This window comes from Carcharodon carcharias, chromosome 18 (genome assembly GCF_017639515.1).
Source record: "Carcharodon carcharias isolate sCarCar2 chromosome 18, sCarCar2.pri, whole genome shotgun sequence".
In the NCBI taxonomy this organism is placed as follows: domain Eukaryota; kingdom Metazoa; phylum Chordata; class Chondrichthyes; order Lamniformes; family Lamnidae; genus Carcharodon; species Carcharodon carcharias.
Window position 1 is genome coordinate 1707142 of NC_054484.1, and position 27966 is coordinate 1735107.

General features: G+C 44.0%; 1 protein-coding gene across 4 annotated transcripts; it reads right to left on the reverse strand.

Moving 5' to 3' along the window:
* Window positions 1-5510: 5510 nt before the first annotated feature.
* Window positions 5511-27938, reverse strand: sik1 (salt-inducible kinase 1). Of its 4 annotated transcripts, none has more exons than XM_041211260.1 (14): window positions 27682-27938; window positions 27436-27552; window positions 19474-19537; window positions 19205-19366; window positions 16824-16948; window positions 16607-16730; window positions 15715-15920; window positions 15168-15320; window positions 14436-14549; window positions 14019-14250; window positions 8855-9112; window positions 8364-8518; window positions 8172-8254; window positions 5511-6716 (listed from the first exon to the last, which is right to left on the reverse strand). In XM_041211260.1, the coding sequence occupies exons 1-14, from the start codon at window positions 27877-27879 to the stop codon at window positions 6326-6328; spliced, it is 2382 nt and encodes a 793-aa protein (XP_041067194.1). In that variant the 5' UTR covers window positions 27880-27938; the 3' UTR covers window positions 5511-6325. The 4 variants fall into 4 exon arrangements, with proteins under 4 accessions (XP_041067194.1, XP_041067195.1, XP_041067193.1 ...); XM_041211261.1 differs by lacking the exon at window positions 27682-27938 and adding an exon at window positions 25598-25967; XM_041211259.1 differs by having other exon boundaries at window positions 14019-14247; window positions 27436-27938.
* Between the last annotated feature and the right edge of the window lie 28 nt (window positions 27939-27966).

The window sequence follows — 27966 nt, forward strand, 5'->3', positions numbered from 1 at the left end:
ACCACTCGATTGACCCTGTCTCCCCCACACTCTCAGACAGTGCATTCCAGATCCTAACCACTCGATTGACCCTGTCTCCACCACACTCTCAGATGGTGCATTCCAGATCTTAACCACTCGATTGACCCTGTCTCCACCACACTCTCAGACAGTGCATTCCAGATCCTAACCACTCGATTGACCCTGTCTCCAACACACTCTCAGTCAGTGCATTCCAGATCCTAACCACTCGATTGACCCTGTCTCCAACACATTCTCAGTCAGTGCATTCCAGACCTCAACCACTCAGTTGACCCTGTGTCCACCAAACTCTCAGACAGTGCATTCCAGATCTTAACCACTCGATTGACCCTGTCTCCACCACACTCTCAGACAGTGCATTCCAGATCCTAATCACACGATTTACCCTGTCTCCCCAACACTCTCAGACAGTGCATTCCAGATCCAAGTTACTTGCTGCATGATAAAGATTTTCTTCATGTCGCCGTTGCTTCTTTTGCCAATTACCTTAAATCAGTGTCCTCTGGTTCTCAATCCTTTCACCAGTTTCTCCCTATCTACTCTGTCCAGACACCTCATAATTTTGAACATCTCTATCAAATCTCCTTTCACCTTTCTCTTCTCTAAGGGCAATTGTCCCAGCTTTGCCAATCTTCCTTTGCAACTTCATCCCTGGAACCATTCTCGTGAATCTTTTCTGCATCCTTTCTAATGTCTTCACATCCGTCCTAAAGTGCAGTGTGCAGAACTGGATACAATACTCCAGGTGAAGTTGAACCAGTGTTTTATACAGGTTTATTATAATTTCCATCCTTCTGTGCCCTGATTAATCAAGCCTAGGATACTGTATGCTTTATTAACTGCTCTCTCAATCTGTCCTGCTACCTTCAATGACATGCACATATACACCCAGGTCCCTCTGCTCCTGCACGCTGTTTAGAATTTGGCTTTTTAATAGGTTTACACATTTCTTTTGTGCTATGTCCCTATTTGCAGTTAGCCCTTGTTTCCTCTGCCTTCCACTTTTGCTTTCTACGTTTCTGTCTTTAACTCCTATCTCTCTTTCCCTGTCTTGTGTCTCCCAGCTCAGGTTCCCATCCCCTTGCCACTCTAGTTCAAACCCTCCCCCACAGTATTAGCAAATACCCCTGAGAGGATATTGGTCCCGGTCCTGCTGGGGTACAACCTGTCCAGCTTGTACAGGTCCCATCTTCCCCAGAATCAGTCCCAATGCCTCAGGAATCTAAATCCCTCCCTCCTGCACCATCTCTCCATCCATGCATTCATCTGGTCTATTCCCCTATTCCTGATCTCGCTAGCACGTGGCACTGGGAATAATCCTGAGATTACTACCTTTGAGGTCCTGCTTTTTAATTTATTTCCTAGCTCCCTATATTCTGCTTTCAGGACCTCATACCTCTTTTTACCTATGGAGTTGGCACTGATGTGGACCACAACCTTTGGCTGTTCACCCTTTCCTTTCAGAATGTCCTGCAGCTGCTCAGTGACATCCTTGACCCTGGCACCAGGGAGACAACATGCCATCCCGGTGCCACGTTTGTGGCCACAGAAATGTCTATCTGTTCCCTTTACGATACAATCCCCTCTCACTACTGTTCTCCCACTCTTTTTTCTCCCCCTCCAAACCCCGCCTGTGCAGCTGAGCCACTCATGGTGCCACGGACTTTGCTCTTGCTGCATTCCCCTGAGAAACCATCTCCCCCAGCAATATCCAAAATGGAAAATCTGTTGGAGAGGGAGATGGACCCAGGGGACTCCTGCACCATCTGTCTAGTGCCTTTACTCAGCCTGGTGGTCACCCATTCTCCTGCTGCCTCTGCACTCTTTACATGTGGTGTGACCACCTCACTGTGCGTGCTTTCCACGAAGATCTAATCCTTGCGGATGCTTCACAGTGACTACAGCCGCAGCTCCAGCTCCAAAACATGAATTTAAAGTAGCTGCAGCTGGAGACACTTCCTGCACACGTGGTCACCCCGGACACTGGAAGTGTCCCTGATTTCCCACATTGCACAGGGGGAGCATTCCACTTCATCGAGCTGCCTTGCCATGGCTTATCCTTAAACTACTCCCTTTACTTTTAATTCCTCTAGTTTAGAGAATATTAAGGACAGAAGAAATACTCACCAGGTCCTATGTACCAAGTACCATTTTCTGAGGAAAGACAGAAAATGAAAGGATTACCTCCTTCCCTCTTCAGCGAACTCCGTCACTCCCCAAATTCTAATTGACGCACTCAAATGTAGACAAAGACAACACTTGAGTGCAGACAAGGCAGCACTGTTGATGGCCTGATTTATGCTGTTGGAATCTAGCTTCTGAAGACCTGTTTAAGTCAGTTATCTAATTAACAAGTTGCAGCAGTAAGCAGAGCCTATTAAACACCTGTTTCAAAGTTGGACTAAAACTGAACTTCTCACAAACCTGAGGGCAACTAGTGCTTAAATGCTAAATTAAAGAAAGACTAGACTTCAGATAGAAATTACCCATTGCATTAACCGTTAAAAGCATGTCACCCAAAAAACACCGCTTGAAGCAATCTAATGCAGCCCAAAGTAGCATTCCAGTGCAGACCTCTCAACATAGAAGCTCTCAGGAAGGAACTTTAGTGATGAAACTCTCGCCGAAACATCTTAACATTGACAATGCTCTCAGTGACAGAGCTCCCACAAATCTCCAAGTGTTGGAACTCTCAGTGATTGAGATCAGAGTGAAGAATGATTTAATCTCGGAGCTCCCAGCAATGGAGCTATCAGTGATCAATCTCTCAGTGACAGAGCTGTCACTGACGGAGCTCTCAATGGTGAAGCTCTCGGTGACAGATCTCAGTAACTGAGATGTCAGCGAAGGAGCTCTCGGTGACTGAGATCTCAGTGACTGAACTCTCAGTGATGGTGCTCTCTGTGACTGAGATCTCAGTGAAGGAGCTCTGAATCACTGAGCTCCCAGTGATGGAGTTTGCAGTTAAGGCGATCTCAGAGATGCATCTCCCAGTGTCTGGGCTCACAGTGATGGAGGTCTCAATAATGGATTTCTCCATGTTGGAGCTAACTGTGAAGTAGCTTGCAGTGAGTTATAGACTCATTGAAGTCTACAGCACAGAAAAAGGCCCTATGGCCCATTGAGTCTGCGTTGGTAAAACAAGTACCTAACTATTCTCATCCCATTTTCCAGCACTAGGCCCATAACCTTGTATGCCATGGCATCGCAAGTGCACATCCAAATACTTCTTAAATGTTATGAGGGTTTCTGCCTCTACCACCCTTTCAGGCAGTGAGTTCCAGATTCCCACCACCCTCTGGGTGAAAAATTCTCCCACAAATTCCCTCTAAACCTCCTGCCCCTTACTTAAATCTTTGCCCCCTGGTTATTGATCCCTCCACCAAGGGAAAAGTTCCTTCCTGTCTACCCTATCTATGCCCCTCATAATTTTATACACCTCAGTCATGTCCTCCCTCAATCTCCTCTGCTCCAGGGAAAATAACCCCAGTCTATCCAATCTCTCCTCATAACTAAAACTCTCCAGCCCAGGCAACATCCTGGTAAATCTCCTCTGCTCTCTCTCTAGTCCAACACATCCTTCCTATAATGCAGATTCCAGAACTGCACACAATACTCTAGCTGTGGCCTAATCAGTGTTTTATACAGTTCCAGTATAACCTCCCGGCTCTTATATTCTATGCCTTGGCTAATAAAGGCAAGTGTCCCATATGCCTTCTTAACCACCTTATCTACCTGTCCTGCTACTTTAAGGGACCGGTGGACATGCACATCAAGGTCCCTCTGATCCTTGGTACTTCCCAGGGTCCTACCATTCATCGTGTATTCCGGTGCCTTGTTTGTCCTGCCCAAGTGCATCACCTCACACTTAACCAGATTAAATTCCAATTGCCACTGATCAGCCCATCTGACCAGGCCGTCTATATCCTCCTGTAATCTAAGGCTTTCCTCCTCATTATTTACCACCTCAGCAATTTTCGTCTCATCCGCGAACTTACTGATCAACCCTCCTACATTCAAGTCTGAATCCTTTATATATACCACAAACAGCAAGGGACCCAACACTGATCCTTGTGGAATTCCACTGGACACAGACATCCAGTCACAAAAACAACCCTCAACCATCACCCTCTGCTTCCACCACTCAGCCAATTCTGGATCCAATTTGTCAAATTGCCTTGGATCCCATGTGCTCTAATCTTCGTCATCAGTCTCCTATGTGGGATTTTATCAAAAGCCTTGCTGAAGTCCAGGAGAACACGTCAAATGCATTGCCCTCATATACACACCTGGTCACCTCTTTGGAAAATTCAATCAAGTTGGTCAGACATGACCTCCCCTTTACAAAACCATGCTGACTGTCCTTGATTAATCCCTGCCTCTCCAAGTGTAGATTAATTCTGTCCCTCAGAATTGCTTCCAATGGTTTCCCCACCACTGAGGTTAGACTGACTGGCCTGTAGTTCCCAGGTTTATCCCTTCCACCCTTCTTGAACAATGGTACCACATTGGCTGTCCTCCAGTCCTCTGGCACCTCTCCTGTGGCCAGAGAGGTATCCAGTGACGGTGATCTCAGTGATGGATCTGTCAATGATAGAGATCTCAGTGACAGATCAATCAGTGATCGAGCACTCAGTGATGGAGATCCCAATTATGGAGCTCTCAGTGACGGATCTTTCAGTGGTCGAGATCTCAGTGACAGATCGCTCAGTGATCAAGATCTCACTGCTGGAGCTCTAAGTGATGGAGCTCACAGTGATTGCGATCTCAGTGAAGAATCATGGAGCTCCCAGTGATAGAGTTTGCAATGAGGCAGCTATCAGTGATGGAGATTCAAGTGTCGGAGCGCTCAGTGATGGAGCTCTGAGTAACTGAGATCTCAGGGATGGAGCCCTGCTTTACTGGTCTGCCGTTGCAGGTCATAGGACTGACTCGCCTTCCTCTGTTTCTGCATAGCTGCGGGACCCTCAGGAGGAGCTCAGGTCAGATCAGTGATGGAGGTAACACGTCCTGGGCATTAGAAGACTGAAAGAAAAAAGTTTGATCCTTTAATTCTGTTGAATAATAACAAAACCAATGCCCAGCTGGCCTTAGAGAGTTGACAGTTACATTCCAGCGAGGCAAGGCAGCATAGGCCTCAATTTTCAGTTTCTAAAAGTGAGTTTGCTGAATCTGCAGAATTGCCTCCTCTACTTATTCAGCAAAAGGCTCTGTCTTGTTTGTAATACTGTGTTGGGAAACCTGATTGACGTGCACGTCATTTTTGCTGAAAGGTCATTAATTTTGCTTCTCTCACAAGTGAGGTTGCCTGACTCCCTCGTCCCCTGTGCCTGGTCCCCAAACATAGGAGTACATACAAAGTAGAAAACAGCAAAAAATGCAGGATAGTCAAATACTGAGAAAGACTGAAATCAAGCTTCATCTGGAAGTAAAATCACAGTAATTATGTAGTAGATTCATTTGGAAATTATGGAAGAAACACAACTTGCTTTTGATCATATTGCAAGGCTTTACTAACATTTAAATAAGTTGTTCATTTCTCCTTACAGCAGATACAAATTAGAACAGATTATTGCACAATCCCTAAAGTGGATTCATTCCTAATTGGACCCAGATAATAAAAAAAACTTTCATGTACAAGCAGCAGAATCCCAATATATTTCCTGATAAATCCAGTGCATCGTTGGAATTTCAAACCCAGTGCACAGCCACCAAGCAAATCCAGGGACACAATGATTCCCTCTTCTGGAGCTGACTGGATTTCCCAATTGCTAACAGTGTTTAGCTGCGAAATCCCAGGGTTCCAGCAGAAGGTGATGGTTAATTTGTCCAGAAATTCAGAAACTTCACTTCATGAAAACACAGATTCATGGTGGGAATTGTGATACTCATGGGAGTGTGAGCATACTGCTCACTCCCAGCTGATCTGAATGAGTGGCTCCATACACCAGCAATAGCCTGGTCTATGTTTGAGGTAATTCTGACCAGCAAATCTTCTCACCTGCTGACTGGACAGAGATGCTCTTGATATATGGTGCTTCCTTGAACAGGCCTGAGTTTACTTTTGGTGTGAATCGATAATTAAAGTGACTTATGCCTTCGATTGCAGCTTATAAACATTGATGGGGCAGTGGAAACATCCTTTGGTTTTTGAAGTTTTCCAGACACAGAAACACTTTAGAATAACAAACTGAGAGAATTTACGCCGTTGATTGAGTTTTGTTCAGTGCTGCTATTTATCAGAATATTACAAACTGAAGGTTTTATTGCTTGAGAGGGTACAGAGTTCACACGGCTGAGCAGGTTAATTCACCAGCACAATTTTGTCAAGTTGTGCTGCTGTGAGATCTTCCATTTCATAGTCCACTCCCAATCCCTTGTTCTGCTCTGATGATGAGAACAGAGTTTGTTGGAGGAACTCAGAGAAGGTGGGGTGTAAATCCAAAGGGCTTGTGCTGGGAAGAGGCTGTGACAGGCTGACACCCACTAAGCAGTGCAGCTGTGACTGAGCTCCATAGACTGTTTCAGAGTCTGTATGTGTAAAGTCAGACAGAAGGAAAGAGGGAGTTAGATGAGATGCAGTTTTAAAACCATTGGCTGTTTCCACTGCACTCTGGAACACAGGAGTCTTGACAGATTTGGGTTGTACAAAGCATTTAGGCTGGGAACTGTTTAGATATCTCAGCTGCAGCTTTCTGTAAAAAAGGAAGTTAGGAATTAGAGAGATAATTTAGAATGTTTTACAATACCCCTCTAGCCCATCCTCTCATATTAACAGAAGTTCAGAATCTGAATCAAAAGCTACTCCCACTGAACCCTAAAAGCAGCAACACCTAGAGGTGCATCTGATAGGTCCCTGTTACGAACATACGAACAAGGAGCAGGAGAAGGCCATTCAGCCCTTCACCTGCTCAGCCATTTAATAAGATCATGGCTGATCTGATCGTAGCCTGCAATCTGCATCCCACCTACCCCCGATAACCTATCTCTCCCTTGCTTACCAAAAATCTATCCACCTCGACCTTCAAAATATTGAAAGACTCTGCTTCCAGCACCTTTTCAGGAAGAGAGGTCCAAAGACTCACGACCCTTTGAGTGAAAAGATTTTGCCTCATCTGTGTTTTAAATGAGAGGCCCATTATTTTTAAACTGTGACTCCTAGTTCTAGATTCTTCCGCATGACGAAACATCCTCTCCACATCCACCCCGTCAAGACCCCTCAGGATCTTATGTGTTTCAATCAAGTTGCCTCCTACTCTTCTAAACTCCAGTGGATACAAGCCTAACCTGTCCAACCTTTCCTCATAAGACAACCTGCCCATTCCAGGTATTAGTCTGGTAAACCTTCTCTGAACTGCTTCCAATGCATTTACATCCTTCCTTAAATAAGGTGACCAATGCTGTACACAATACTCCAGATGTGCCAGATCTTTGCCTACTCACTTAGCCTATTGATATCTGTTTGAAGTCCTCTTCACAACTAACTTTCCTGCTTATCTTTGTGTCATCAGCAAATTTGACAACCATCCCATCCATCCCTTCAAGTCATTTATATAAATTGCAAACAGTTGAGGCCCCAGCACTGATCCCTGTGGCATGCCGCTCGTTACATCTTGCCAAGCTGAAAAAGACCCATTTATGCCTACTCTCTGCTTCCTGTTAGCCAGCCAAACTTCTATCCATGCCAATATGTTATCCCCTATGCCATGAGCTTTTATTTTCCACAATAACCTTTGATGTGGCACTTTATCAAATGCCCTCCCCTCCCAGGCAGACATGGTTTTATGTATTTAGACAATAAGCATCAGGCTATTGGACTGTGATATGAGGTCAGAGTTCACGGTTAATAGGCACAAACCATCCCCATCCGGCTACAAACATCAGATTACAATCAGAAGGGAGAACCCAGAGGACTGTCATTAACTTCTGTTATTGCTGGGAAACATTTGTTCAATTTCTGCCAACTGATCTCTACGCATTTCCTGCAATTTTTCCATTCCCGAGCAGTCTTGGATTTTTTATCTCTTGGATAGAACTCTGGGCAGCAGCTGCTCTCTGATTACATTTATATATTGGAACTCTATCCCATTAACTCTGGGTTTTAGATAACAGGATTGGAAAGTTTCCCATTGACTTTAATAGGTCCTCACCTTTGTTGGTGCAAAACTTCCTCCAGTAAATTCCTGCCTTCTGCTGAGACCCCAGTGTTGTAACTAGGCAAAACGTACGCAACCTGAGTCACAAACACAACTACATCAGTAACAATCACAACCGCTGGTTAAAAAGGTAAAATGTTGCAAACGAAAGATTATAGAAAATTGTTTGAGCAGTTTGGGGTTGACCTGCTGCAGGCTGCAAGGAAGGTGTTGCTGAGACGGTCGATTCTGTGGCCCAATACAGGATGGAGACCTCCAGACATGCCGAGTAAAACCGGCGATTTTGTTAAGCCCTTTTGCTCTGGTGCTTTTACGCAGTTGCTGTCGGAAAGGTTTCAGACCTGAAAAACCAAGAACAGAACTCAGTGGCAGCCCAATTGGCTCATCCACACACACAAGGTAATATTTTTCTTTTTAAGATAAAAGTAAAATACTGCGGATGCTGGGAATCTGAAATAAAGACAGAAAATGCTGGAAAAACTCAGCAAGTCTGACAGCATCTGTGGAGAGAGAAACAGAACTGTGAAGAAGGACCATACAGACTCAAAACGTTAACTCTGTTTCTCTCCTCACAGATGCTGCCAGACCTGCTGAGATTTTCCAGCATTTTCTCTCTTTATTTTACATTTTTCTTTCAACTGCTAAGTTGCAAAGCTGAAGCTTTCCTGGAGATTTACCTGATGTTAGTGAGGTGTCAGAGGCTCTTCGGCCTTCCTGGAAGGTGACCGGCAGCTGAGTATCACTGATTCCAGATCCACGTTCCTGTGCCTGCAGTATCGGAGTTGCAGAGGTGGTGTACACAAAAGGTGGGGCCATTGCCTTGTCTGTAAGGCTTGTGCTATTTGTGGAGTGGAATTCATCGTCGGATGAGGACATTAGGCAGCTATCGGAACATACACCCTCTGGTATATTGGTCTGTGAGGAGATGACAATACCTGTGGAAAGTGGCAACCATGTCAATGCTGCTGCCCTTTGCAATGGCATCTCGAGGACTTCAACTGCACTTTGTCCCAGTGTTCAAACCTCCCTATCCCAAGTAACAAACCCAATCACACACATTCCAAATCCATATTGCTACTTACTCATGACTTCTGTAAATATAAAGGCAATCACTTTGTCACAACACAATTTCCCTGGAGCAAAGGAGATTGAGGGGTGATTTGATAGAAGTGTAAAAGATTCACAAAATTGCTGCAGTGCAAAAGGAGGCCATTCTGCCCATTGCGTCTGCATTGGCTCTCTGAATAAGCAATTCACCTGGTGCCATTCTCCTACCTTCTTTCTGTAACCCTGCACATTCTTCCTTTTCAGATAACAGTCTAATTCTCTTATGAATACTTCAGTTGAACCTGCCCCCACCACACACTCAGGCAGTGCATTCCAGACCTTAACCACTCGCAGCATAAAAAAATTTCTCCTCATATCACTTTTGCTTAATTTACTAATTAATATAAATTGTGTCCTCTCATTCTTGATCCATTCACAAATGGGAACAGTTTCTCCCTACCAACCTCTTTCATACTCCCTCTTTGTTGCTCTTATTTGCTTCTTCACCTTTCCTTGGAACTTTCTATATTCAGCCTGGCATCAACTGTATTTTCAACCTGACAACTGTCATAAGCACATTTTTTCTTCTTTATCTTAAGTTCTACCTCCTTTGTCATCCAGGGAGCTCTGGATTTGTTTACCCTACCTTTCCCTTTCCAGGGAATATACCTTGACTGTGCCAGAATCATCTCTTCTTTGAAGGTAGCTCATTGTTCAGCTACTGTTTTTCCTGCCAGCCTTTGACTCCAATTAATTCGGCCCAGATCCATTCTTACCCCATTGAAGTTGGCTTTCCCCCAGTTAATTATTCTCACTCTGGATCGTTCTTTGTCCTTTTCCATAGTCAGCCTAAACCTTATGATACAATGAACACTGTCCCCTAAATGTTCCCCTACTGACACTTGGTCCACACATTTCCAATTACAGGTCTAGCAGTGTCTCCTCCTCATTGGACTGGAAATATACTGCTGAAGAAAATTTTCCTGTATACACTCTAGGAACTCTTGCCCCTCTCTGTCCTTTACACTATTCCACTCTATATTTGGATAATTAAAGTCCTCCATTATAAGTGCTCCATAATTTTTGCACCTTGCTGTTTTATCTTTGCAAATTTGTTCCTCCACATTCTTCCGGCTAGTTAAGATTAAGGTTAAGATAAGGTAGACAAAGAAAAGCTGTTCCCATTAGCTGATGGTACAAGGATTAAGGGAACACAGGTTTAAGGTTTTAGGCAAGGGATGCAAGGGGACTGTGAGGGAAGACCATTTTTATACAGCTAGTTGTAATGACCTCCAACTCACTCCTCGTGAGGATGTTGGAGGGGAGACGATCAATGATTTTAAAAGGACATTGGGCGCTTGAGGAGAATAAACTTGCAGGGCCATGGGGACAGAATTTGGGAAAATGAGACTGGCTGGTTTGCTCCGCAGAGTGCTGGCATGAACTTGATGTGCCAAATGACCTCCTTCTGTGCAGCAATGACTGTATAAAATTGTGCATCACTGTGCGCAAGCTTGTGTCATTGTATATGTGTGTGTCGCTGGGTGCATATGTGTGTGTGTGTATGTATATATGTGTGTGTGTGTGTATATATATATATATATATATATGTGTGTGTATATATATATATATATATATGTGTGTGTGTGTATGTATATATGTGTGTGTATGTGTGTGTGTGTGTGTGTGTGTGTGTGTGTGTGTGTGTGTGGGGGGGGGGGGGGTGGGCAGGGAAGTCACTCTGTTAAGTTAACTGGCCTAAAGTACTTCACATTACAACAGTACAAGCACACCCAAGTCTCTTTGAACATCAACTCATATCAGTTTCACATGTTTCAAAAAAGTTCTGTTTTTCTATTCTTATGACCAAATTGAATACATTATATTCCATCTGTCATCTTGTTGCCCACTCACTTAACCTGTCTATATCTCTTTGCAGTCTCTCTGTATCCTCAGGCTGGAACTTACAGTTCCCTGCTGGGCATGTTTTTGGTGGGGAGGGCATGTAAAATATGGAAGGCAGTGCCAGGCGGGTCAGAGTGAAAAGACCATATTTGAAATGACTTCTTTAAAAAGGGCGAAGGAAGGAGGATGCTCATCACTCAAAGGTGCCCTGTGCGCATCGGGGGCAACCCCCAAAATGTTACCCCCTCTTCATTCCTCCCTGCCTAACCTCAAAAATATGGCCCCCTATTCCTCTTTCCCCCTCCCTAGACTATCCGATCTCTCCAGCCCTAAAAGCCCTGGGCATACCTGTCTCCAGTCATCGTGTTGTTCTTCCCAGGGCCTCCTTGCAGTCTCGGCAATGCCCACTACTGGGTTCTGGAGCTACTGGGTCTGCGAGAGCTGTTGGCCAGTCTGATTGGTTGGCAGCTCTCAACAGCCGGACTTGCTCCCACTGAGGGGTGGAAGTCCAACCCTCAGCCTCTTTAGGCTGCCCCCAGTGTGTTATTGTTGTGGGGCAAGCTTTTTAAAAGTTGGTCCTCCTCCCAGGGGAGAGGGAGCACTCTGCTCACCCCACTTCGCCCTCTGACCCCTAGAAATCTAGCCCCTCCTCACAGCTTATATTTCCACCTAGCTTTGCATCATTAGCACATTTGAGATACATTATTTTCTGTCTCTTTGTCTAAGTGATTAATATAGATTGTAAATAACTGAAATCCCAGCACCGATCCTAGCAGCTTCCATTAGTCATAGCTTCACAACTTGAAAGTGTCCCATTTATTCTATCTGTTAACCAATTCCTCTATCCATGCTAATATATTACCCCCAAATCCATGAGCCCTTATCTTGCCTATTAACTTTTTGTGTGACCCCTTATCGAATGCCTTTTAGAAACCCAAATATACTACATCTACTGGCGGCCCCTCACGCACCCTACTAGGTAGATCCTCAAAAAACTCTAATAAATTTGTCAAACACAATTTCCCTTTCAAAAAACCATGTTGACTTTGTCCGATCAAACTATGATTTTCTAAGTGCATTGTTAAGACTTCCTTAATAATAGATTCCAGCACTTTCTCGATGACTGATGTCAGGCTAACTGGTCTACAGTTCCCTGTTTTCTCTCTCCATTCTTTTTTGAATAGCAGTCTTACATTTGCTAACTTCCAATCTACCGGGACAGTTCCAGAATCTAGGGAATTTTGAAAAATCATAGCAAGCACATTAGCTATCTTTTCAGCTATCTCTTATAAAATTCTAGGATGTAGACCATCAAGTACTCGGGATTTGTCAGATTTTAGTTCCTTAAGTTTCTCCATTATATTTTCTCTGCTGCTATTAATTAATTTCATTTCATTACTCTTTTTAGAGCCTAGGTTACCCTCTATTTCCGGTACATATTATGAACGAACATATGAATTAGGGGCAGGAGTACATCACTCGGCCCTTCGAGTCTGCTCTGCCATTCAATAAGATCATTGCTGATCTGACTGTAACCTCCTGCCTACCCCTGATAACCTTTCACTCACCCCCTTGTTTATCAAGAACCTATCTACATCTGTCTTGAAAACAGTCAAAGTCTCTGCTTCCACTGCTTTTGAGGAAGAGTTCCAAAGGCTCACGACCCTCAGATAAAAAATTTCTCCTCAACTCTGTCATAAATGGGCAACCACTTATTTTTAAATAGTGACCCCTGGTTCTAGATTCTCCCACAAGAGGAAACATGTTCTTCACATCCACCCTGTCAAGACCTCTCAGGATCTTATATGTTTCAATCAAGTCGCCTCTTACTCTTCTAAACTCCAATGGATACAAGCCTAACCTGTCCAACTTTTCTTCATAAGACAACCCATCCATTGCAGGTATTAGCTTGGTAAGCCTTCGCTGAACTGCTTCCAACGCATTAACATCTTTCCTTAAATAGGAGACCAATACTGTACACAGTACTCCAGATGTGGTCTCACCAGTGTCCTATATAACTGAAGCATAACCTCCCTACTTTTGTAATCAATTCTCTTCACAATAAATGATAACATTCTATTAGCTTTCCTAATTACCTGCTATACCTGCACACTAACCTTATGGATTCAAGCACTAAGACACCCAGATCCCTGTGAATCTCAGAGCTCTGCAATCTCTCACCATTTAGATAATAAGTTTATTTTTAATTCTTCCTGCCAAAATGAACAATTTCACATTTGCTCACATTATACTCCATTTGCCAGGTCTTTGCCCATTCACTTAATCTATCCATTTCCCTTTGTAGGCAGACCCCTTATGTCCTCTTCACAACTTATTTCCTACCTATCTTTGTATTGTTAGCGAATTTAGCAACCATACCTTTGGTCCCTTCATCCAAGTCATTTATATAAATTGTAAAATGTTGAGGCCCCAGCATTGATCTCTGGCATGATTCTTGTGTCTTCTACTGTGATAGACTTTCATCATTGATAGATTCTGACTCTATCTAATAGAACAACACATCCTCCTTGAACTGCTGGACACCAGAATCCCTCTCTCCAGGAAACTGTGAGTACTGACAAAGCCTAGCCTGCATTCTCCATGTCACTCAATGCCCCAGCAATGCTCTAAAACCCAGGAATTCTCCCCAGTGCTTCCAAAATCTCAGGGTCTCTCTCTTCAGTGTTCCTAGAACCTCAGCTAGTGTTTCCAGACTCTCAGCCTTCCCCCAAAATACTGCTATTCTGAGGTACTCTAACCAGTAGCCAAGCTCTTCCCAATCTCCAGTTTACAGCAACTGAGAAATTGAGGCTACTCTCAGGCCATTGAGATATGATGATTCACACTCATGGACAGACTGAAGCTACATTATATTTGGTAAAAACTTACAGGGAGCAGTGTGGCTGTTGAAGTGTGCAGATACCTCAGCCACTGTGTTTCGCCGGCTTGCACCGCTTAGGCTGTGCAAAGAATTCTGGATTATCCCCATCATATGTTCCTCCACGTCCTGTTCCTGTCTCACCTCTTCACTGATAGCAGTTTCCAGCAAGCTGCTGCGAGATAATGATCGATTCCTAATCATAACATTGACTGATGCATCAACTGGTTGAAGCACTGGCTGCTTAATCAATGAATAGGAAATAAAAGGAAGTTCAGTGATTTCTCTTCTGAAATAAATTACTTCATACAATCTTTCCAGAATGCAGCAGCCAAATCATTTTTTAAATGTTGTTTAATATTCTTAGATATTTAACAACATTAAATCACTGCAGAAATCATCCCCTTTAAATACATTCTTGGACTAACCTGGAAAGAACAGGCAATGTCACATTCCAAGTCACAGTGAAGCATAGGTGTGGAGAGGGGTTCAATTTGTACACGAGGGATTAGCAATTCCACAGCAATAGCCTCTTGAGAGACCTAAAAGCCAGTAAATAAAAAATAATGCAGCGACCACATGAAGTGTGCATGACAACCCTCAATGCAACAAGTATAGAGAGACTATTACTGGAACTGAGCGTGATGCTTAGACTAGTTAATATACATTTCTGATAGTCACTTGCTCCTTTAACATTACATTTTACACAGGAGTGATGGTGGCATTGTGGTAGTATCACTGGCTTATTAATCCACAGGTCCAGGCTAATGCTCTGGGGACATGGGTTCAAATGCCACCATGGCAGCTGCTGGAATTTAAAGTCAATTAATAAATCTGGAATATAAAAATGCTAGTCTCAGTAATGGTGACCATGACAGCTATTGTTGATTGTCATAAAGACCAATCTAGTTCACTAATGTCCTTTATGGAAGGAAATCTGCTGTCCTTACCCAGTCTGGCCTACATGTGACTCCAGACCCACAGCAATGTGGTTGACTCTTAACTGTCCTCTGAAGTTCGTTTCAAAGGCAGTTAGGGATGGACAACTAATGCTGGCTTTGCCAGTGCCACCCACATCCCATGAAAGAATAAAAACTTTAGAAAATAAAAGCAGTCATCAATGGTTACATGAACTCTATCTAACATCGTTTATAACTCACCTCTGTTTGCATGTGTTTGGGGGCTGTTCTGGGCACTTGATATTGTGATGAAGTCTGATAGTTTACTGTCTGGTTACTTCTGTGCTCTTTAACTCGTTCCAGAAGAAGGTAATAGATCGCAGAAAAATGGTTGTAACTGCTGTTCTGTAATGACTGTAAAATTTAAAAAATCAATAGGACTGTTGGAATGAAGTAACACAAGGGTCTAAAATTACTGCATCTACCTTTGTAGCTAAAAGCCAAACACAAGGTATCTGGAATTATAACCACTTGTACTCAGTAACATTCAGTCAACTCTGGAAGTATAGAAAATTGAAGCCTTCCCAGTGTTTTAAAAATTATTTAAATTATGGAAAGTTATCTTTAAAAAATTAGTTCTACTTTGGTATCTAACATCAAAGGAAATGTTTTCAATTTTCTACAATTTCCATTTTGCCTCGTTCATTTGTACATACAGAGGTGTAAATATAAAGCACATTACTGCCCCAAACATGCATTTACTCCACAGCATTGGCTCAAATTCCTACTATCACATATGCTGCTTTACCTCAATGGTCTTCTGTCTGTCAATGCCAAGGTTGTTCATGAGGCCAAGGACCTGCTGGTTGTAATTGCCGAGATTTGAGTTGTAGTCTTTGAGAGAATAAGTCGGTGGTTCCTGTGCCAACATCCAGCGGTGTTGTTTAATCTGTGAGACTGTAATCCGCTTCATAGGATCCACCATCAACATCCGTCGAATTAAACTTTCACAGTCTGTTAGAGCAAATAATCAGTTTTAATCAGGGTTAAGTGCAAATTGCACAGAAATTTCATTTATAGGAGAAGCATTTATAAGAACATAAGACCGTAAGAAATAGGAACAGGGGTAGACCATTCAGCCCCTCAAGCCTGCTCTGCCATTCAATAAAATCATGGCTAATCTTCTTGTATTTCGATTTCCACATTTCCATCTAACCCCGATAACCTTTGATTTCCTTGCCTAACAAGAATCTATCTACCTCTGACTTAAAAATATTCCAATGACTCCGTCCCCACCACCTTTTAAGCAGAGAATTCAAAGTCGCACAATCCTCTGAGGGAAAAAAATTCTCTTCATCTCTGTCCTAAAAGGGTGACTCCTAATTTTAAAACAGTGCCCCCTAGTTCTGGACTCACCCACAGGAGGAAACATCCTTTCCATGTCCACCTTGTCAAGGCCATTCAGGGTCTTGAAAACTTCAATCAAGTCACCCCTCACTCTTCTAAACTCCAGCGGAAACAAGCCCAGTCTGTCCAACCTTTCCTCATAAGACAACCCACTCATTCCAGGTATCAATCTAGTAAACCTCCTCCATTGCACTTACATTCTTCCATGATTTGATCATATTAATCTGATGAATAGTAAAAACAAATGAAAAGGTTCTGCCTAGAAATGGTGAATGTGCAGAGGCTAAATGTACCTTCAGATAAGAAGAATGGGATTCGGAAGCGGCCCTCTATCACCCTTTGCCTCAGAACCGGTAATGTCGGCCCATCAAATGGCAGGGATCCACAAACTAGAACATACAGGACCACTCCCAAGCTCTGTTGAAACAAAAGAACATTTGTCATTTCTTCACCTGCACCATAATCAAAGATGTCCTAAGTCCATGAGCAAGTTCCTTTTCCTTTACGTACCCAGATATCAATGTGGGGACCTTCATATTCTTTCCCTTCAAAGACTTCTGGTGCTGCATAGGGTGGGCTTCCACACCAAGTGGATAATGACTCACCATGCTTATAAAAATTTCCAAAACCAAAATCTGTGAAAGAAGAGGCAGATTACTCACCCAACATATTTATGCTGCTGTGTCTTAAGAACATCACTTAGAACTTACACAAAACACAACTTAACTTCAGAGGCTACAAAGAATCTTTTACCTATGACCATGACCACCTAAAAGGACAAGGGCAGCAGATAGATGGGAAAACCGCCATCTGGAATTTCCCTTCCAAGCCACTCACCATCCTGACTTGGAAATATATCGCCGTTCCTTCACTGTCACTGGGTCAAAATCCTGGAACTCCCTTCCTAACAGCACTGTGGGTGTACCTACACCACATGGACTGCAACGGTTCAAGAAGACAGCTCACCACCACCTTCTCAAGGGCAACTAGGGATGGACAATAAATGGTGGCCCAGCCAGCAATACCCACATCCCATGAATGAATAATAAAGATGTGTCTTCAGTTTCAGCATCACAACATCCCAAAACCCAAATACCTTCACTCTCTACTTGATACATAACACTCCAGTTTTTAAGCTGCTCTGACATTCTTCTACACTAAAAATTCTATGAAACCACAACTTATTCTTGTAAATGGGGCAGTTATGGCAAGGAGGTAAAAAAAGAAACTAAAAGCTCAGAGTATGGGGTAACATATTGGCATGGATAGAAGATTGGCTAGCTAACAGGAAGCAGAGAGTTGGCATAAATGGGTCTTTTTCTGGTTGGTATGGTGTGATGAGTGATGTGCCACAGGGATCAATGTTGGGGCCTCAACTTTTTACAATGTATATAAATGACTTGGACTGAAGGAATGGTTGCTAAATTTGCTGACGATACAAAGATAGATAGGAAAGTAAGTTGTGGAGACGGCATATGGAGGCTACAAAGTGATATAGAAAGGTTAAGTGAGTGGGCAAAGATCTGGAAAATAGAATATAATGTGGGCAAATGTGAAATTGTCCATTTTGACAGGAAGAATAAAAAAGAAACTTATCGAAATGGCGAGAGATTGAGGAACTCTGGGATTCACAGGGATCTGGGTGACCTAGTACATGAATCACAAAGGGTTAGTATGCAGGTTCAGCAGATAATTAGGAAAGCTAATAGAATGTTATCATTCTATTAGGGGAAGGTGATGGCATAGTGGTATGGTCGCTAGACAAGTATTCCAGAGACCCAGGGTAATGCTCTGGGGAGCTGGGTTTGGATCCCGCCATGGCAGAATTAAAAGTCGAATGATGGCCATGAAACCATTGTCGATTGTTGCAAAAACTCATCTAATTCACTAATGTCCTTTAGGGAAGGAAATATGTTCCCTTACCTGGTCTGGCCTACATGCGACTCCAGACCCACAGCAATGTGGTTGAGTCTTAAATGCTCTGAGTGAGGGATGGGTAATAAATGCTGGCCTAGCCAGCAATGCCCACATCCAATGAATTTTTAAAAAGTTACCGGGGAATTGATTATTTAGAAGAATAAGAGGTGACTTAATTGAAACCTTTAATATCTTGAGGAGTCCTGACAGGATGGATGTGGAGAGGATGTTTCCTCTGTGGGAGAATCTAGAACAAGGGGTCACTGTTTAAAAATAAGGGGTCGCTAATTTAAGACAGAGATGAGGAGAAACTTTTCTCTCAGAGGGTAGTGAGTCTTTGGAACTCTCTTCCTCAAAGGCAGTGGATGCAGAGTCTTTGAATATATTTAAGGCAGAGCTGGATAGATTCTTGATTAACAAGGGGGTGAAAGATTATCGGGGGTGGGCAGGAATGTGAGGTTGAGGTTACATTCAGGTCAGCCATGATTTTACTGAATGGCAGTGCAGGCTTCAAGGGTCAAGTGGCCTACTCTGCTCCCAATTCATATGTTTGTATGGCCTATTCCCCTGCACCATCAACCCCTGGCTGCATCAACCACACCACTGACTGCACCCTCGCACCCCTGAATGCCTCCCACACCCCTGACAGCCCTCTGGCACCCTTGCCTGTATCCCCTGCACCATCAACTGTCCCCTATCAGGGTCAGTGCAGAGAGCTCTGTCTACTGTCTGGAAAGGTGGTAATGACAATGAGCAGCAGGGCCAGGAGCCACTTTCACCTGCTTTTTACTGCAATAAGAATGCAGCCCAGGAACAAGCTGGTCCCCAAACCTGAACAAAAACAACTGGACATAGCAGAGGGAAAGAAAAATTTAGGAAAAAAGGTTCAGTCCTCTCCTCAGAATGAAATGCAGAACTAAGTGGCATCAACATGACACAAAACAGTACTGAGGTTGACAGAAACTGGTTTTTACCTGCAATCTTAATGTTCATATTATCATCGAGCAGCAGATTCTCACTCTTCAAATCCCTGTGAACAATGTGATGATTATGACAATATTCCACGGCCATCAGGATCTGCCAAAATTTGGCACGGGCCTCGCTCTCGCTCAATGGGCCATTTGTAGACAAGTAATCTGTAGATTACAAAGGATGATGGTTACTACTGCTTACCTTTCACAGCAAATAGAAATCAACTTTAAACCTATTGCAAAATACTTACAAAGAGGAAAGACAAACTTACCAAACATCTCACCATTCTGTGCAAACTCTGTCACTATATACAACATGTCCTTCGTTTCCATCACCTTTGGAATGAAAAAAATAGATTATCCAGGATAATAAACTTATTAATTTGAATGTTCAAATATTGTTAAATGTACTACGCTTTTCAGTTTAACTTTGTTAACAAGTCAAGCTGAGTTTTAATTCAAGAAGTCGCTTCATAAAACACATTTTTAAGGTGACACAAAGCTCCTGCACCAGGGCACTCATTGAAGCAAGCTGACTGATGGGGCTGCTCCTGCTCTCTGTCAGCTACAAGAAGCCATGAAAAATCACCGTGTGGCAGTTTTAATGCTGGTCCTTATGGACTCAAATTAGATTAGTGGTGTGGGAAAGAGAGGCCAAACTGACATGAATGGGGAACACTTCAAAAATGCAACTGAAACATATTAATTGGACAGTGCAGAGGGAGCTTCACTCTGCACCTAATCCCGTGCTGTACCTGTCCTGGGAGTGTTTGATGGGGACAGTGTAGAGGGAGCTTTACTCTGTATCTAACCCCGTGCTGTACCTGTCCTGGGAGTGTTTGATGGGGACAGTGTAGAGGGAGCTTTACTCTGTATCTAATTCCGTGCTGTACCTGTCCTGGGAGTGTTTGATGGGGACAGTGTAGAAGGAGCTTTACTTTGTATCTAACTCCATGCTGGACCAGTCCTGGGAGTGTTTGATGGGGACAGTGTAGAGGGAGCTTTACTCTGTATCTAACCCCGTGCTGTACCTGCCCTGGGAGTGTTTGATGGGGACAGTGTAGAGGGAGCTTTACTCTGTATCTAACCCCGTGCTGTACCTGTCCTGGGAGTGTTTGATGGGGACAGTGTAGAGGGAGCTTTACTCTGTATCTAACCCCGTGCTGTACCTGTCCTGGGAGTGTTTGATGGGGACAGTGTAGAGGGAGCTTTACTCTGTATCTAACCCCATGCTGTACCTGTCCTGGGAGTGTTTGATGGGGACAGTGTAGAGGGAGCTTTACTCTGTATCTAACCCCGTGCTGTACCTGTCCTGGGAGTGTTTGATGGGGACAGTGTAGAGGGAGCTTTACTCTGTATCTAACCCCGTGCTGTACCTGTCCTGGGAGTGTTTGATGGGGTCAGTGTAGAGGGAGATTTACTCTGTATCTAACCCCGTGCTGTACCTGTCCTGGGAGTGTTTGATGGGGTCAGTGTAGAGGGAGATTTACTCTGTATCTAACCCCGTGCTGTACCTGTCCTGGGAGTGTTTGATGGGGACAGTGTAGAGGGAGCTTTACTTTGTATCTAACTCCATGCTGGACCAGTCCTGGGAGTGTTTGATGGGACAGTGTAGAGGGAGCTTTACTCTGTATCTAACCCCGTGCTGTACCTGTCCTGGGAGTGTTTGATGGGGACAGTGTAGAGGGAGCTTTACTCTGTATCTAACCCCGTGCTGTACCTGTCCCGGGAGTGTTTGATGGGGACAGTGTAGAGGGAGCTTTACTCTGTATCTAACCCCGTGCTGTACCTGTCCTGGGAGTGTTTGATGGGGTCAGTGTAGAGGGAGATTTACTCTGTATCTAACCCCGTGCTGTACCTGTCCTGGGAGTGTTTGATGGGGACAGTGTAGAGGGAGCTTTACTCTGTATCTAACCCCGTGCTGTACCTGTCCTGGGAGTGTTTGATGGGGACAGTGTAGAGGGAGATTTACTCTGTATCTAACCCCGTGCTGTACCTGTCCTGGGAGTGTTTGATGGGGACAGTGTAGAGGGAACTTTACTCTGTATCTAACCCCGTGCTGTCCCTGTCCTGGGAGTGTTTGATGGGGACAGTGTAGAGGGAGCTTTACTTTGTATCTAACTCCATGCTGGACCAGTCCTGGGAGTGTTTGATGGGGACAGTGTAGAGGGAACTTTACTCTGTATCTAACCCCGTGCTGTCCCTGTCCTGGGAGTGTTTGATGGGGACAGTGTAGAGGGAGCTTTACTTTGTATCTAACTCCATGCTGGACCAGTCCTGGGAGTGTTTGATGGGACAGTGTAGAGGGAGATTTACTCTGTATCTAACCCCGCGCTGTACCTGTCCTGGGAGTGTTTGATGGGGACAGTGTAGAGGGAGATTTACTCTGTATCTAACCCCGCGCTGTACCTGTCCTGGGAGTGTTTGATGGGGACAGTGTAGAGGGAGATTTACTCTGTATCTAACCCCGCGCTGTACCTGTCCTGGGAGTGTTTGATGGGACAGTGTAGAGGGAGATTTACTCTGTATCTAACCCCGTGCTGTACCTGTCCTGGGAGTGTTTGATGGGGACAGTGTAGAGGGAGATTTACTCTGTATCTAACCCCGCGCTGTACCTGTCCTGGGAGTGTTTGATGGGACAGTGTAGAGGGAGCTTTACTCCAATTTACTTCATATTGTACCTGCCCTGGGATTACAATTGGAAAATGTTCCAGGCTTTACATTAACATCTATAAAATTAAGTAAATTAAAAGGAAAAAGATAGTCAAGATCTCTTGTACAATTGTTGGGTATGAAATTTAAAAGAAACTTGAATATATCTAGAAAGACTTTTTGCCAATGAACACTTTCTAATTAGAATTTTGCCTTAAGTTGGTTAAATAAATGACTAACACACACAAATGTTTTAGAAACTTCATGAATGCACAATGAAGAAAGCGAAAAGGCAATAGCAGCTGACTGGCTGAGTACTAACACGGCTCCAAATACGTCAGAGAAAAGAGCAATTACCAAGTACTGCAAGGAAAGCAGTGTAGTTCCAGGAAATGACAAGTTCAAATGGGCAAGCAAGCAGAGCACGATGTGCTGAACACTCTGGGACCACAGCCAGACTATCAGGCACGTCACATCCCAACTCAGGAGGAGAAAAACTACCATTCAATGATTTCCTTTGGCCTAATGACAAAGGAGTTTGACACTTGAGTGAGAAAAAATCATGTGAAAGGTCACTGGAACCTCCTGATCATCAAGGCAACTTGATCAATGGTGAAAGCTGCACTTCAAATCCTGGCCCCAGCTCTGTAAATGCACAGTTTATTTACCAGTAAATGGAGAGAGGGGGCTAAAAGCTCAGGGAGTGGCCCTGCTGCCTGAGGGTTAAACACAGGTAGGATTTTAACTACAGGAAATGATGTGCTTGAGATGCAATGTTCCAAGAACACTGAAGTAAAATAGTTTGCTATGTGCAAATTAGGTGCTACATTTCCTACATTAAAATAACAACTGCACTTCATTGGCTGAAAAGTGTTTTGGGACATCCTGTGGCCATGAAAAGCAGCAAGTTTCATCTTTCTATAAAAGGAACTGCAAGAAATATAACATTTGCAACTGAAAGATTAATTTTTGGCCTGGGTTTATTAAAGCCGGGAGCATGGAATAAAATGACATTTCTCTTCTTAAATTGAGAACAACTTAGTCCATTGGACATGACTGATGTGAATTGTACATTGATTATTCTCTGTATAACAATGGTTAATTAGAAGTGCCTTGGTCAAACTCTAACCTCATTATCCCTACGTAACACTGAGAGCAAAACCAAACTTTCATTCTCTCCCCATAGCCCTGTATTAATCCTAAACTAATCCCACTGTCTCGTTCTCTCCCCATAGCCCTGTATTAATCCCAAACTAATCCCACTGTCTCTTTCTCTCCCCATAGCCCTGTATTAATCCCAAACTAATTCCACTGTCTCGTTCTCTCCTCATAGCCCTGTATTAATCCCAAACTAATCCCACTGTGTCATTTGTATCCCTTGGCCCTGAATCAATCCCAAATTAATCCCACTATCTCATTCTCTCCCTATAGTCCTGTATCAATCCCAAACTAATCCCACTATCCAACTCACTCCCCATAGCCCTGTATTAATCTGAAACTAATCCACTGTCTCGTTTTCTTCCCATAGCTCTATATCAATCCCAAACTAATCCCACAGTCCAGCTAACTCATCATAGCCCTGTATCAATCCCAAACTAATCCCACAGTCCAGCTCACTCCTCATAGCCCTGTATCAGTCCCAAACTAATCCCACTGTCTCATCCTCTCCCCATGTTTCGTATTAATCCCAAACTAATTCCACTGTCTCGTTCTCTCCCCATCGCCCTGTATCAATCCCAAACTAATCCCACTGTTTCGTTTTCTCCCCATGGCCCTGTATCAATCCTAAACTAATCTCATTGTCTCATTCTCTCCCCACTGCCCTGTATCAATCCCAAACTATTCCCACTGCTTCTCTTTCTCCTCATAGCCCTGTGGTTATGATGTGTTTGAGTCCACTCAGGGAGTCTGAATTGATGCGGTAACATGCACTTTTCCACGCATGTTGTGGTCTGGTGCTATGAATAGTGAGAGGCTCCAACGTTCTTTCTATCACATGGCTGACCAGGAATCTCTCCCATTCTTACCGCTAGTCACTGGCGTGTGTTAGAAGGATTTGCAGGTTGATATTCAATCTGTTTGACCATGTTATGAACGCACCATCTTTGGCCATCAAGTCCTGGAGTGGAACTTGAACCTGAACTTCTGGCCCAGAGGTAGGGACACTACCAGCTGCGCCACAAGACCTCCCCCATACCCCTGTATCAATCCCCAAACTAATCTCACTGCCTCATGCTTACACACAGATCTCTGTCAATCCTCTGATTCAAATGTTAATTTCCCTAAAAAGGCACACTGGTCTCTATTTCAGACATTCTCAATAGAAAAACATGCTACTGTGCAAAGAAATTTATGCTGCCCTCTCTAAGAGGTTTGATAGAAGTGCTCAAAATGATGAGGGGTCTGGACACAGTAGATAGGGAGAAAATGTTGCCATTAGTGGAAGGCCTGAGAGCGAGAGGGCACAGAATGAAAGTGATTGGCAAAAGAAGCAATGGCGACCTGAAATTTTTTTTAACACTGCAAGTGGTTAGGATCTGGAATACACTGTCTGAGAGTGTGGGGGGACAGGGTCAATCGAGTGGTTAGGATCTGGAATACACTGTCTGAGAGTGTGGGGGAGACAGGGTCAATCGAGTGGTTAGGATCTGGAATACACTGTCTGAGAGTGTGGGGGAGACAGGGTCAATCGAGTGGTTAGGATCTGGAATACACTGTCTGAGAGTGTGGGGGAGACAGGGTCAATCGAGTGGTTAGGATCTGGAATGCACTGTCTGAGAGTGTGGGGGAGACAGGGTCAATCGAGTGGTTAGGATCTGGAATGCACTGTCTGAGAGTGTGGGGGAGACAGGGTCAATCAAGTGGTTAGGATCTGAAATGCACTGCCTGAGAGTGTGGTGGAGACAGGGTCAATCGAGTGGTTAGGATCTGGAATGCATTGTCTGAGAGTGTGGGGGAGACAGGGTCAATCAAGTGGTTAGGATCTGAAATGCACTGCCTGAGAGTGTGGGGGAGACAGGGTCAATCAAGTGGTTAGGATCTGAAATGCACTGCCTGAGAGTGTGGTGGAGACAGGGTCAATCGAGTGGTTAGGATCTGGAATGCACTGTCTGAGAGTGTGGTGGAGACAGGGTCAATCGAGTGGTTAGGATCTGGAATGCACTGTCTGAGAGTGTGGTGGAGACAGGGTCAATCGAGTGGTTAGGGTCTGGAATGCACTACCTGAGAGTGTGGGGGAGACAGGGTCAATCGAGTGGTTAGTGTCTGGAATGCACTGTCTGAGAGTGTGGGGGAGACAGGGTCATTTGTGACTTTCAAAAGAGATATTATCTGAAGAGAAAAGATTTTCAGGGCTATGGGGAAAAGGCGAGAGAGTGGCACTAGGTGACTTGCTCTCTCAGAGCTGGCACAGATTCGCTGGGCTAAATAGACTCCTGTGTTGTAACCATTGTATAATCCTAAGCAATAATTAAAAATTGATGACCCTCCCATTATATTCCAATCTAATTAGCTTCATTAAAACTGTTTCTAATGTTAACATTTTGTATTTTATCTCCTTTTAACTTTCTTTGCTCCAGTGGAAGCAGTCCCAGTGTCTCAAGTCTCTCCTCGTATTTCTGTTTTCCCATCTTGGTATCATCCTGGTGAATTGATGCTGTGCTCTCTCTCTGTGGCTTTAGTGTCCCTTTATAATGGGGGGCATTGAAAATGACACACTGTGTTTGAGCTATACCTAGCTGTTACCTTCTTCAGATTCATACAGAATTTACAATACAGAAGCAAGTCATTCCATCCAATCTGCAAGTTTCTTAATGTCTCCTTTTGATGTATTCTTCCTTTGGATTAACGGCACTCAGTTTGCTGAAAAGAGAGACATGTTGCCGAAGCTTTTCGTCTTGCACTCATTAGGACAAACGCAAGAATGCCAAAGTTCAAATGATCGCAACAATTCATACTATAGAAGAGAAGGGTGCTGATTGGTTGGCAAGTTGTTTTGGTTGGCCCACACATTTCCAGCTCCTCAAGCTCCTGGGTAATTCAAAAAGGTGCAAGGCTTGAACATATTCCTTTTGTCTGCAGAGAACCGGTTCCCACGTAAGAATGTATGTCACTTCTAGAAAGTGTAAACAAGCCACATTATGAGCTTGACTAAATATCTTTCCTATTTTTGTACTCAATGCCTCGACTTATGATGCCCAAGATCCCATATGCTTTGGTCCAATATGTCCTTTCACTTGAAAGGTCTATGCAGATGAACTCCCAGGTCCCTCTGTCCCTGCAAATGTTTTAGCACTAAACCATTTAGTATACATTGCTTCTCCCTATCCCTTCTGCCAAAATGCATCACTTCACACTTCTTATTGAATTCCATCCATCACTTGTCTGCCAATTCTGCTAGCCTATTTATTTCCTGTTGCAGTCAATTAGTATCATCCTCACTTCTCCAAATTCCATTCTTTCATTCAAATTTCACTCTTTTTCCGAATATCCAAGTCATATATAAGTCACAAAAAAACAGTGGTCCTAGCACTGGCCTGCTGGAACACCCCTGTGTACCATCCTCCAGTCTGAAAAACAACCATTTACAATGATTTGATGAAGAGTCATATTGGACCAAAACGTGAACTCTGTTTCTCCCTCCACAGATGCTGCCAAACCAGCTGAGTTTTTGCAGCACTTTCTGTTTTTATTTCAGATCTCCAGCATCCACAGTACCTTGCTTTTACTTATAATGTTTTCTGCCCTTCAGCCAAATTACAATCTAAATTGGCACTTACTCACCTATTCCATGAGCCTCAATTTTATTAACCAGACTTTTGCTGCTGCTGCTTGTAGCTACTCTTCCGAGGAGATGTGCTGTCATGGCATATAATAAGTAAAATAAAAATACTACGGATGCCGAAATCTGAAATAAAAACAAAAAATGCTGGAAAAAATCAGCAGCCTGGCAGCATTCTTAAGAACGGTTGTTTTTCAGACCAGAGGGAAGTACACAGTTGTGTTCCCCACGGGTCAGCGTTGGTACCACCTGCTCCTTTTTGACACACACATATATATAGATAGATAGAGAAAGAGATATTATATATTATATTATAACCTGGTTTTGGTCATTCAGAAGATAATTTCAAAGTTTGCACACGTTGTGAATCTTGGAGAAGTAATGAAGTGAAGAGGAGTAACAGACTAACCACAGGAGGACTGCAGAAATCCAGCATATACATATTCCTGGCTGAGAAATCACAATGATGCGATAACAGAATTTTCGATATTTCAGTAAAGAGTAATAATTGGTGAAAACAGAAATACAATACTAAAACGATTAAGCATATATCGGCACTGTGATGGGTTTGATATTAGACACTGAAAAGCTGGACGTTGTGAAAGCTTGATAAATGCTCTGCTGAGAATGATGCTCCCAGGACGGATCATATTCAACTTTTATGAATTCATCAGAAGCTTTAAAACCGCAGTTTGCACTCAGATGGATCGGAGAACCAGAGACTCCAGGGCCAGTTCCAATACCACCCAGGGCTGGTTCTCTGCCCCCCCGCCCCCCACCCAACCCCCCCCGGCTTCTGTACCTGGTATAGTTTAATGATGTGCGGGTGGTTGAGCAGCTTCATGATTTGGACCTCACGGTAAATCTTTTCCAGGTTGCCGGGGTCCAGCCGAGTCTTGTCGATTATTTTGATTGCAACCTGGAAGGAGGAGAGAGCGGATTTCAGCCAGTTTGCAGCCGGGACCATCCAGACAAATAAACCCCGTTCCGCAGCCCCGACCCAACTGTCCGGGAAGTTTGTGGACCCTCTGTCTGGATCAGCACTCACCCGGCTCCTGGTCACTCGGTGCCTCGCCAGCTTCACCACCGCGAAATTCCCTTTTCCCAGCGTCTTCTCGATCTCATAAAAGCCCACCCTGAGGGGCTGGGACCCGGAGCCGGAGCGTGGCTGGGACCCGGAGCCGGACCCGCAGCGGGGCTGCGACTGGGGCTGGCCCGGGAACCCTTCCCAATCCGTCATCACCATCACTGAACCCGGGATCTGCTCGGACTGAGCCCGGGATCCACACTCCCCGGGATCCCCCTCTCTCTGATTGACGTGTTCCTGACGTCA

Excerpts from the sequence above, each read along its gene's own strand:
- sik1 (XM_041211258.1), bottom strand. The coding sequence starts at position 27,879 with ATGGTGATGACGGATTGGGAAGGGTTCCCGGGCCAGCCCCAGTCGCAG. Across the intron at positions 19,367-19,473 it reads ACAGAATGGTGAGATGTTTG|ATTACTTGTCTACAAATGGC; the intron begins GTAAGTTTGTCT and ends TGTAATCTACAG. Across the intron at positions 6,717-8,171 it reads GAAGTTTTGCACCAACAAAG|AAAGCTGCAGCTGAGATATC; the intron begins GTGAGGACCTAT and ends CCTTTTTTACAG.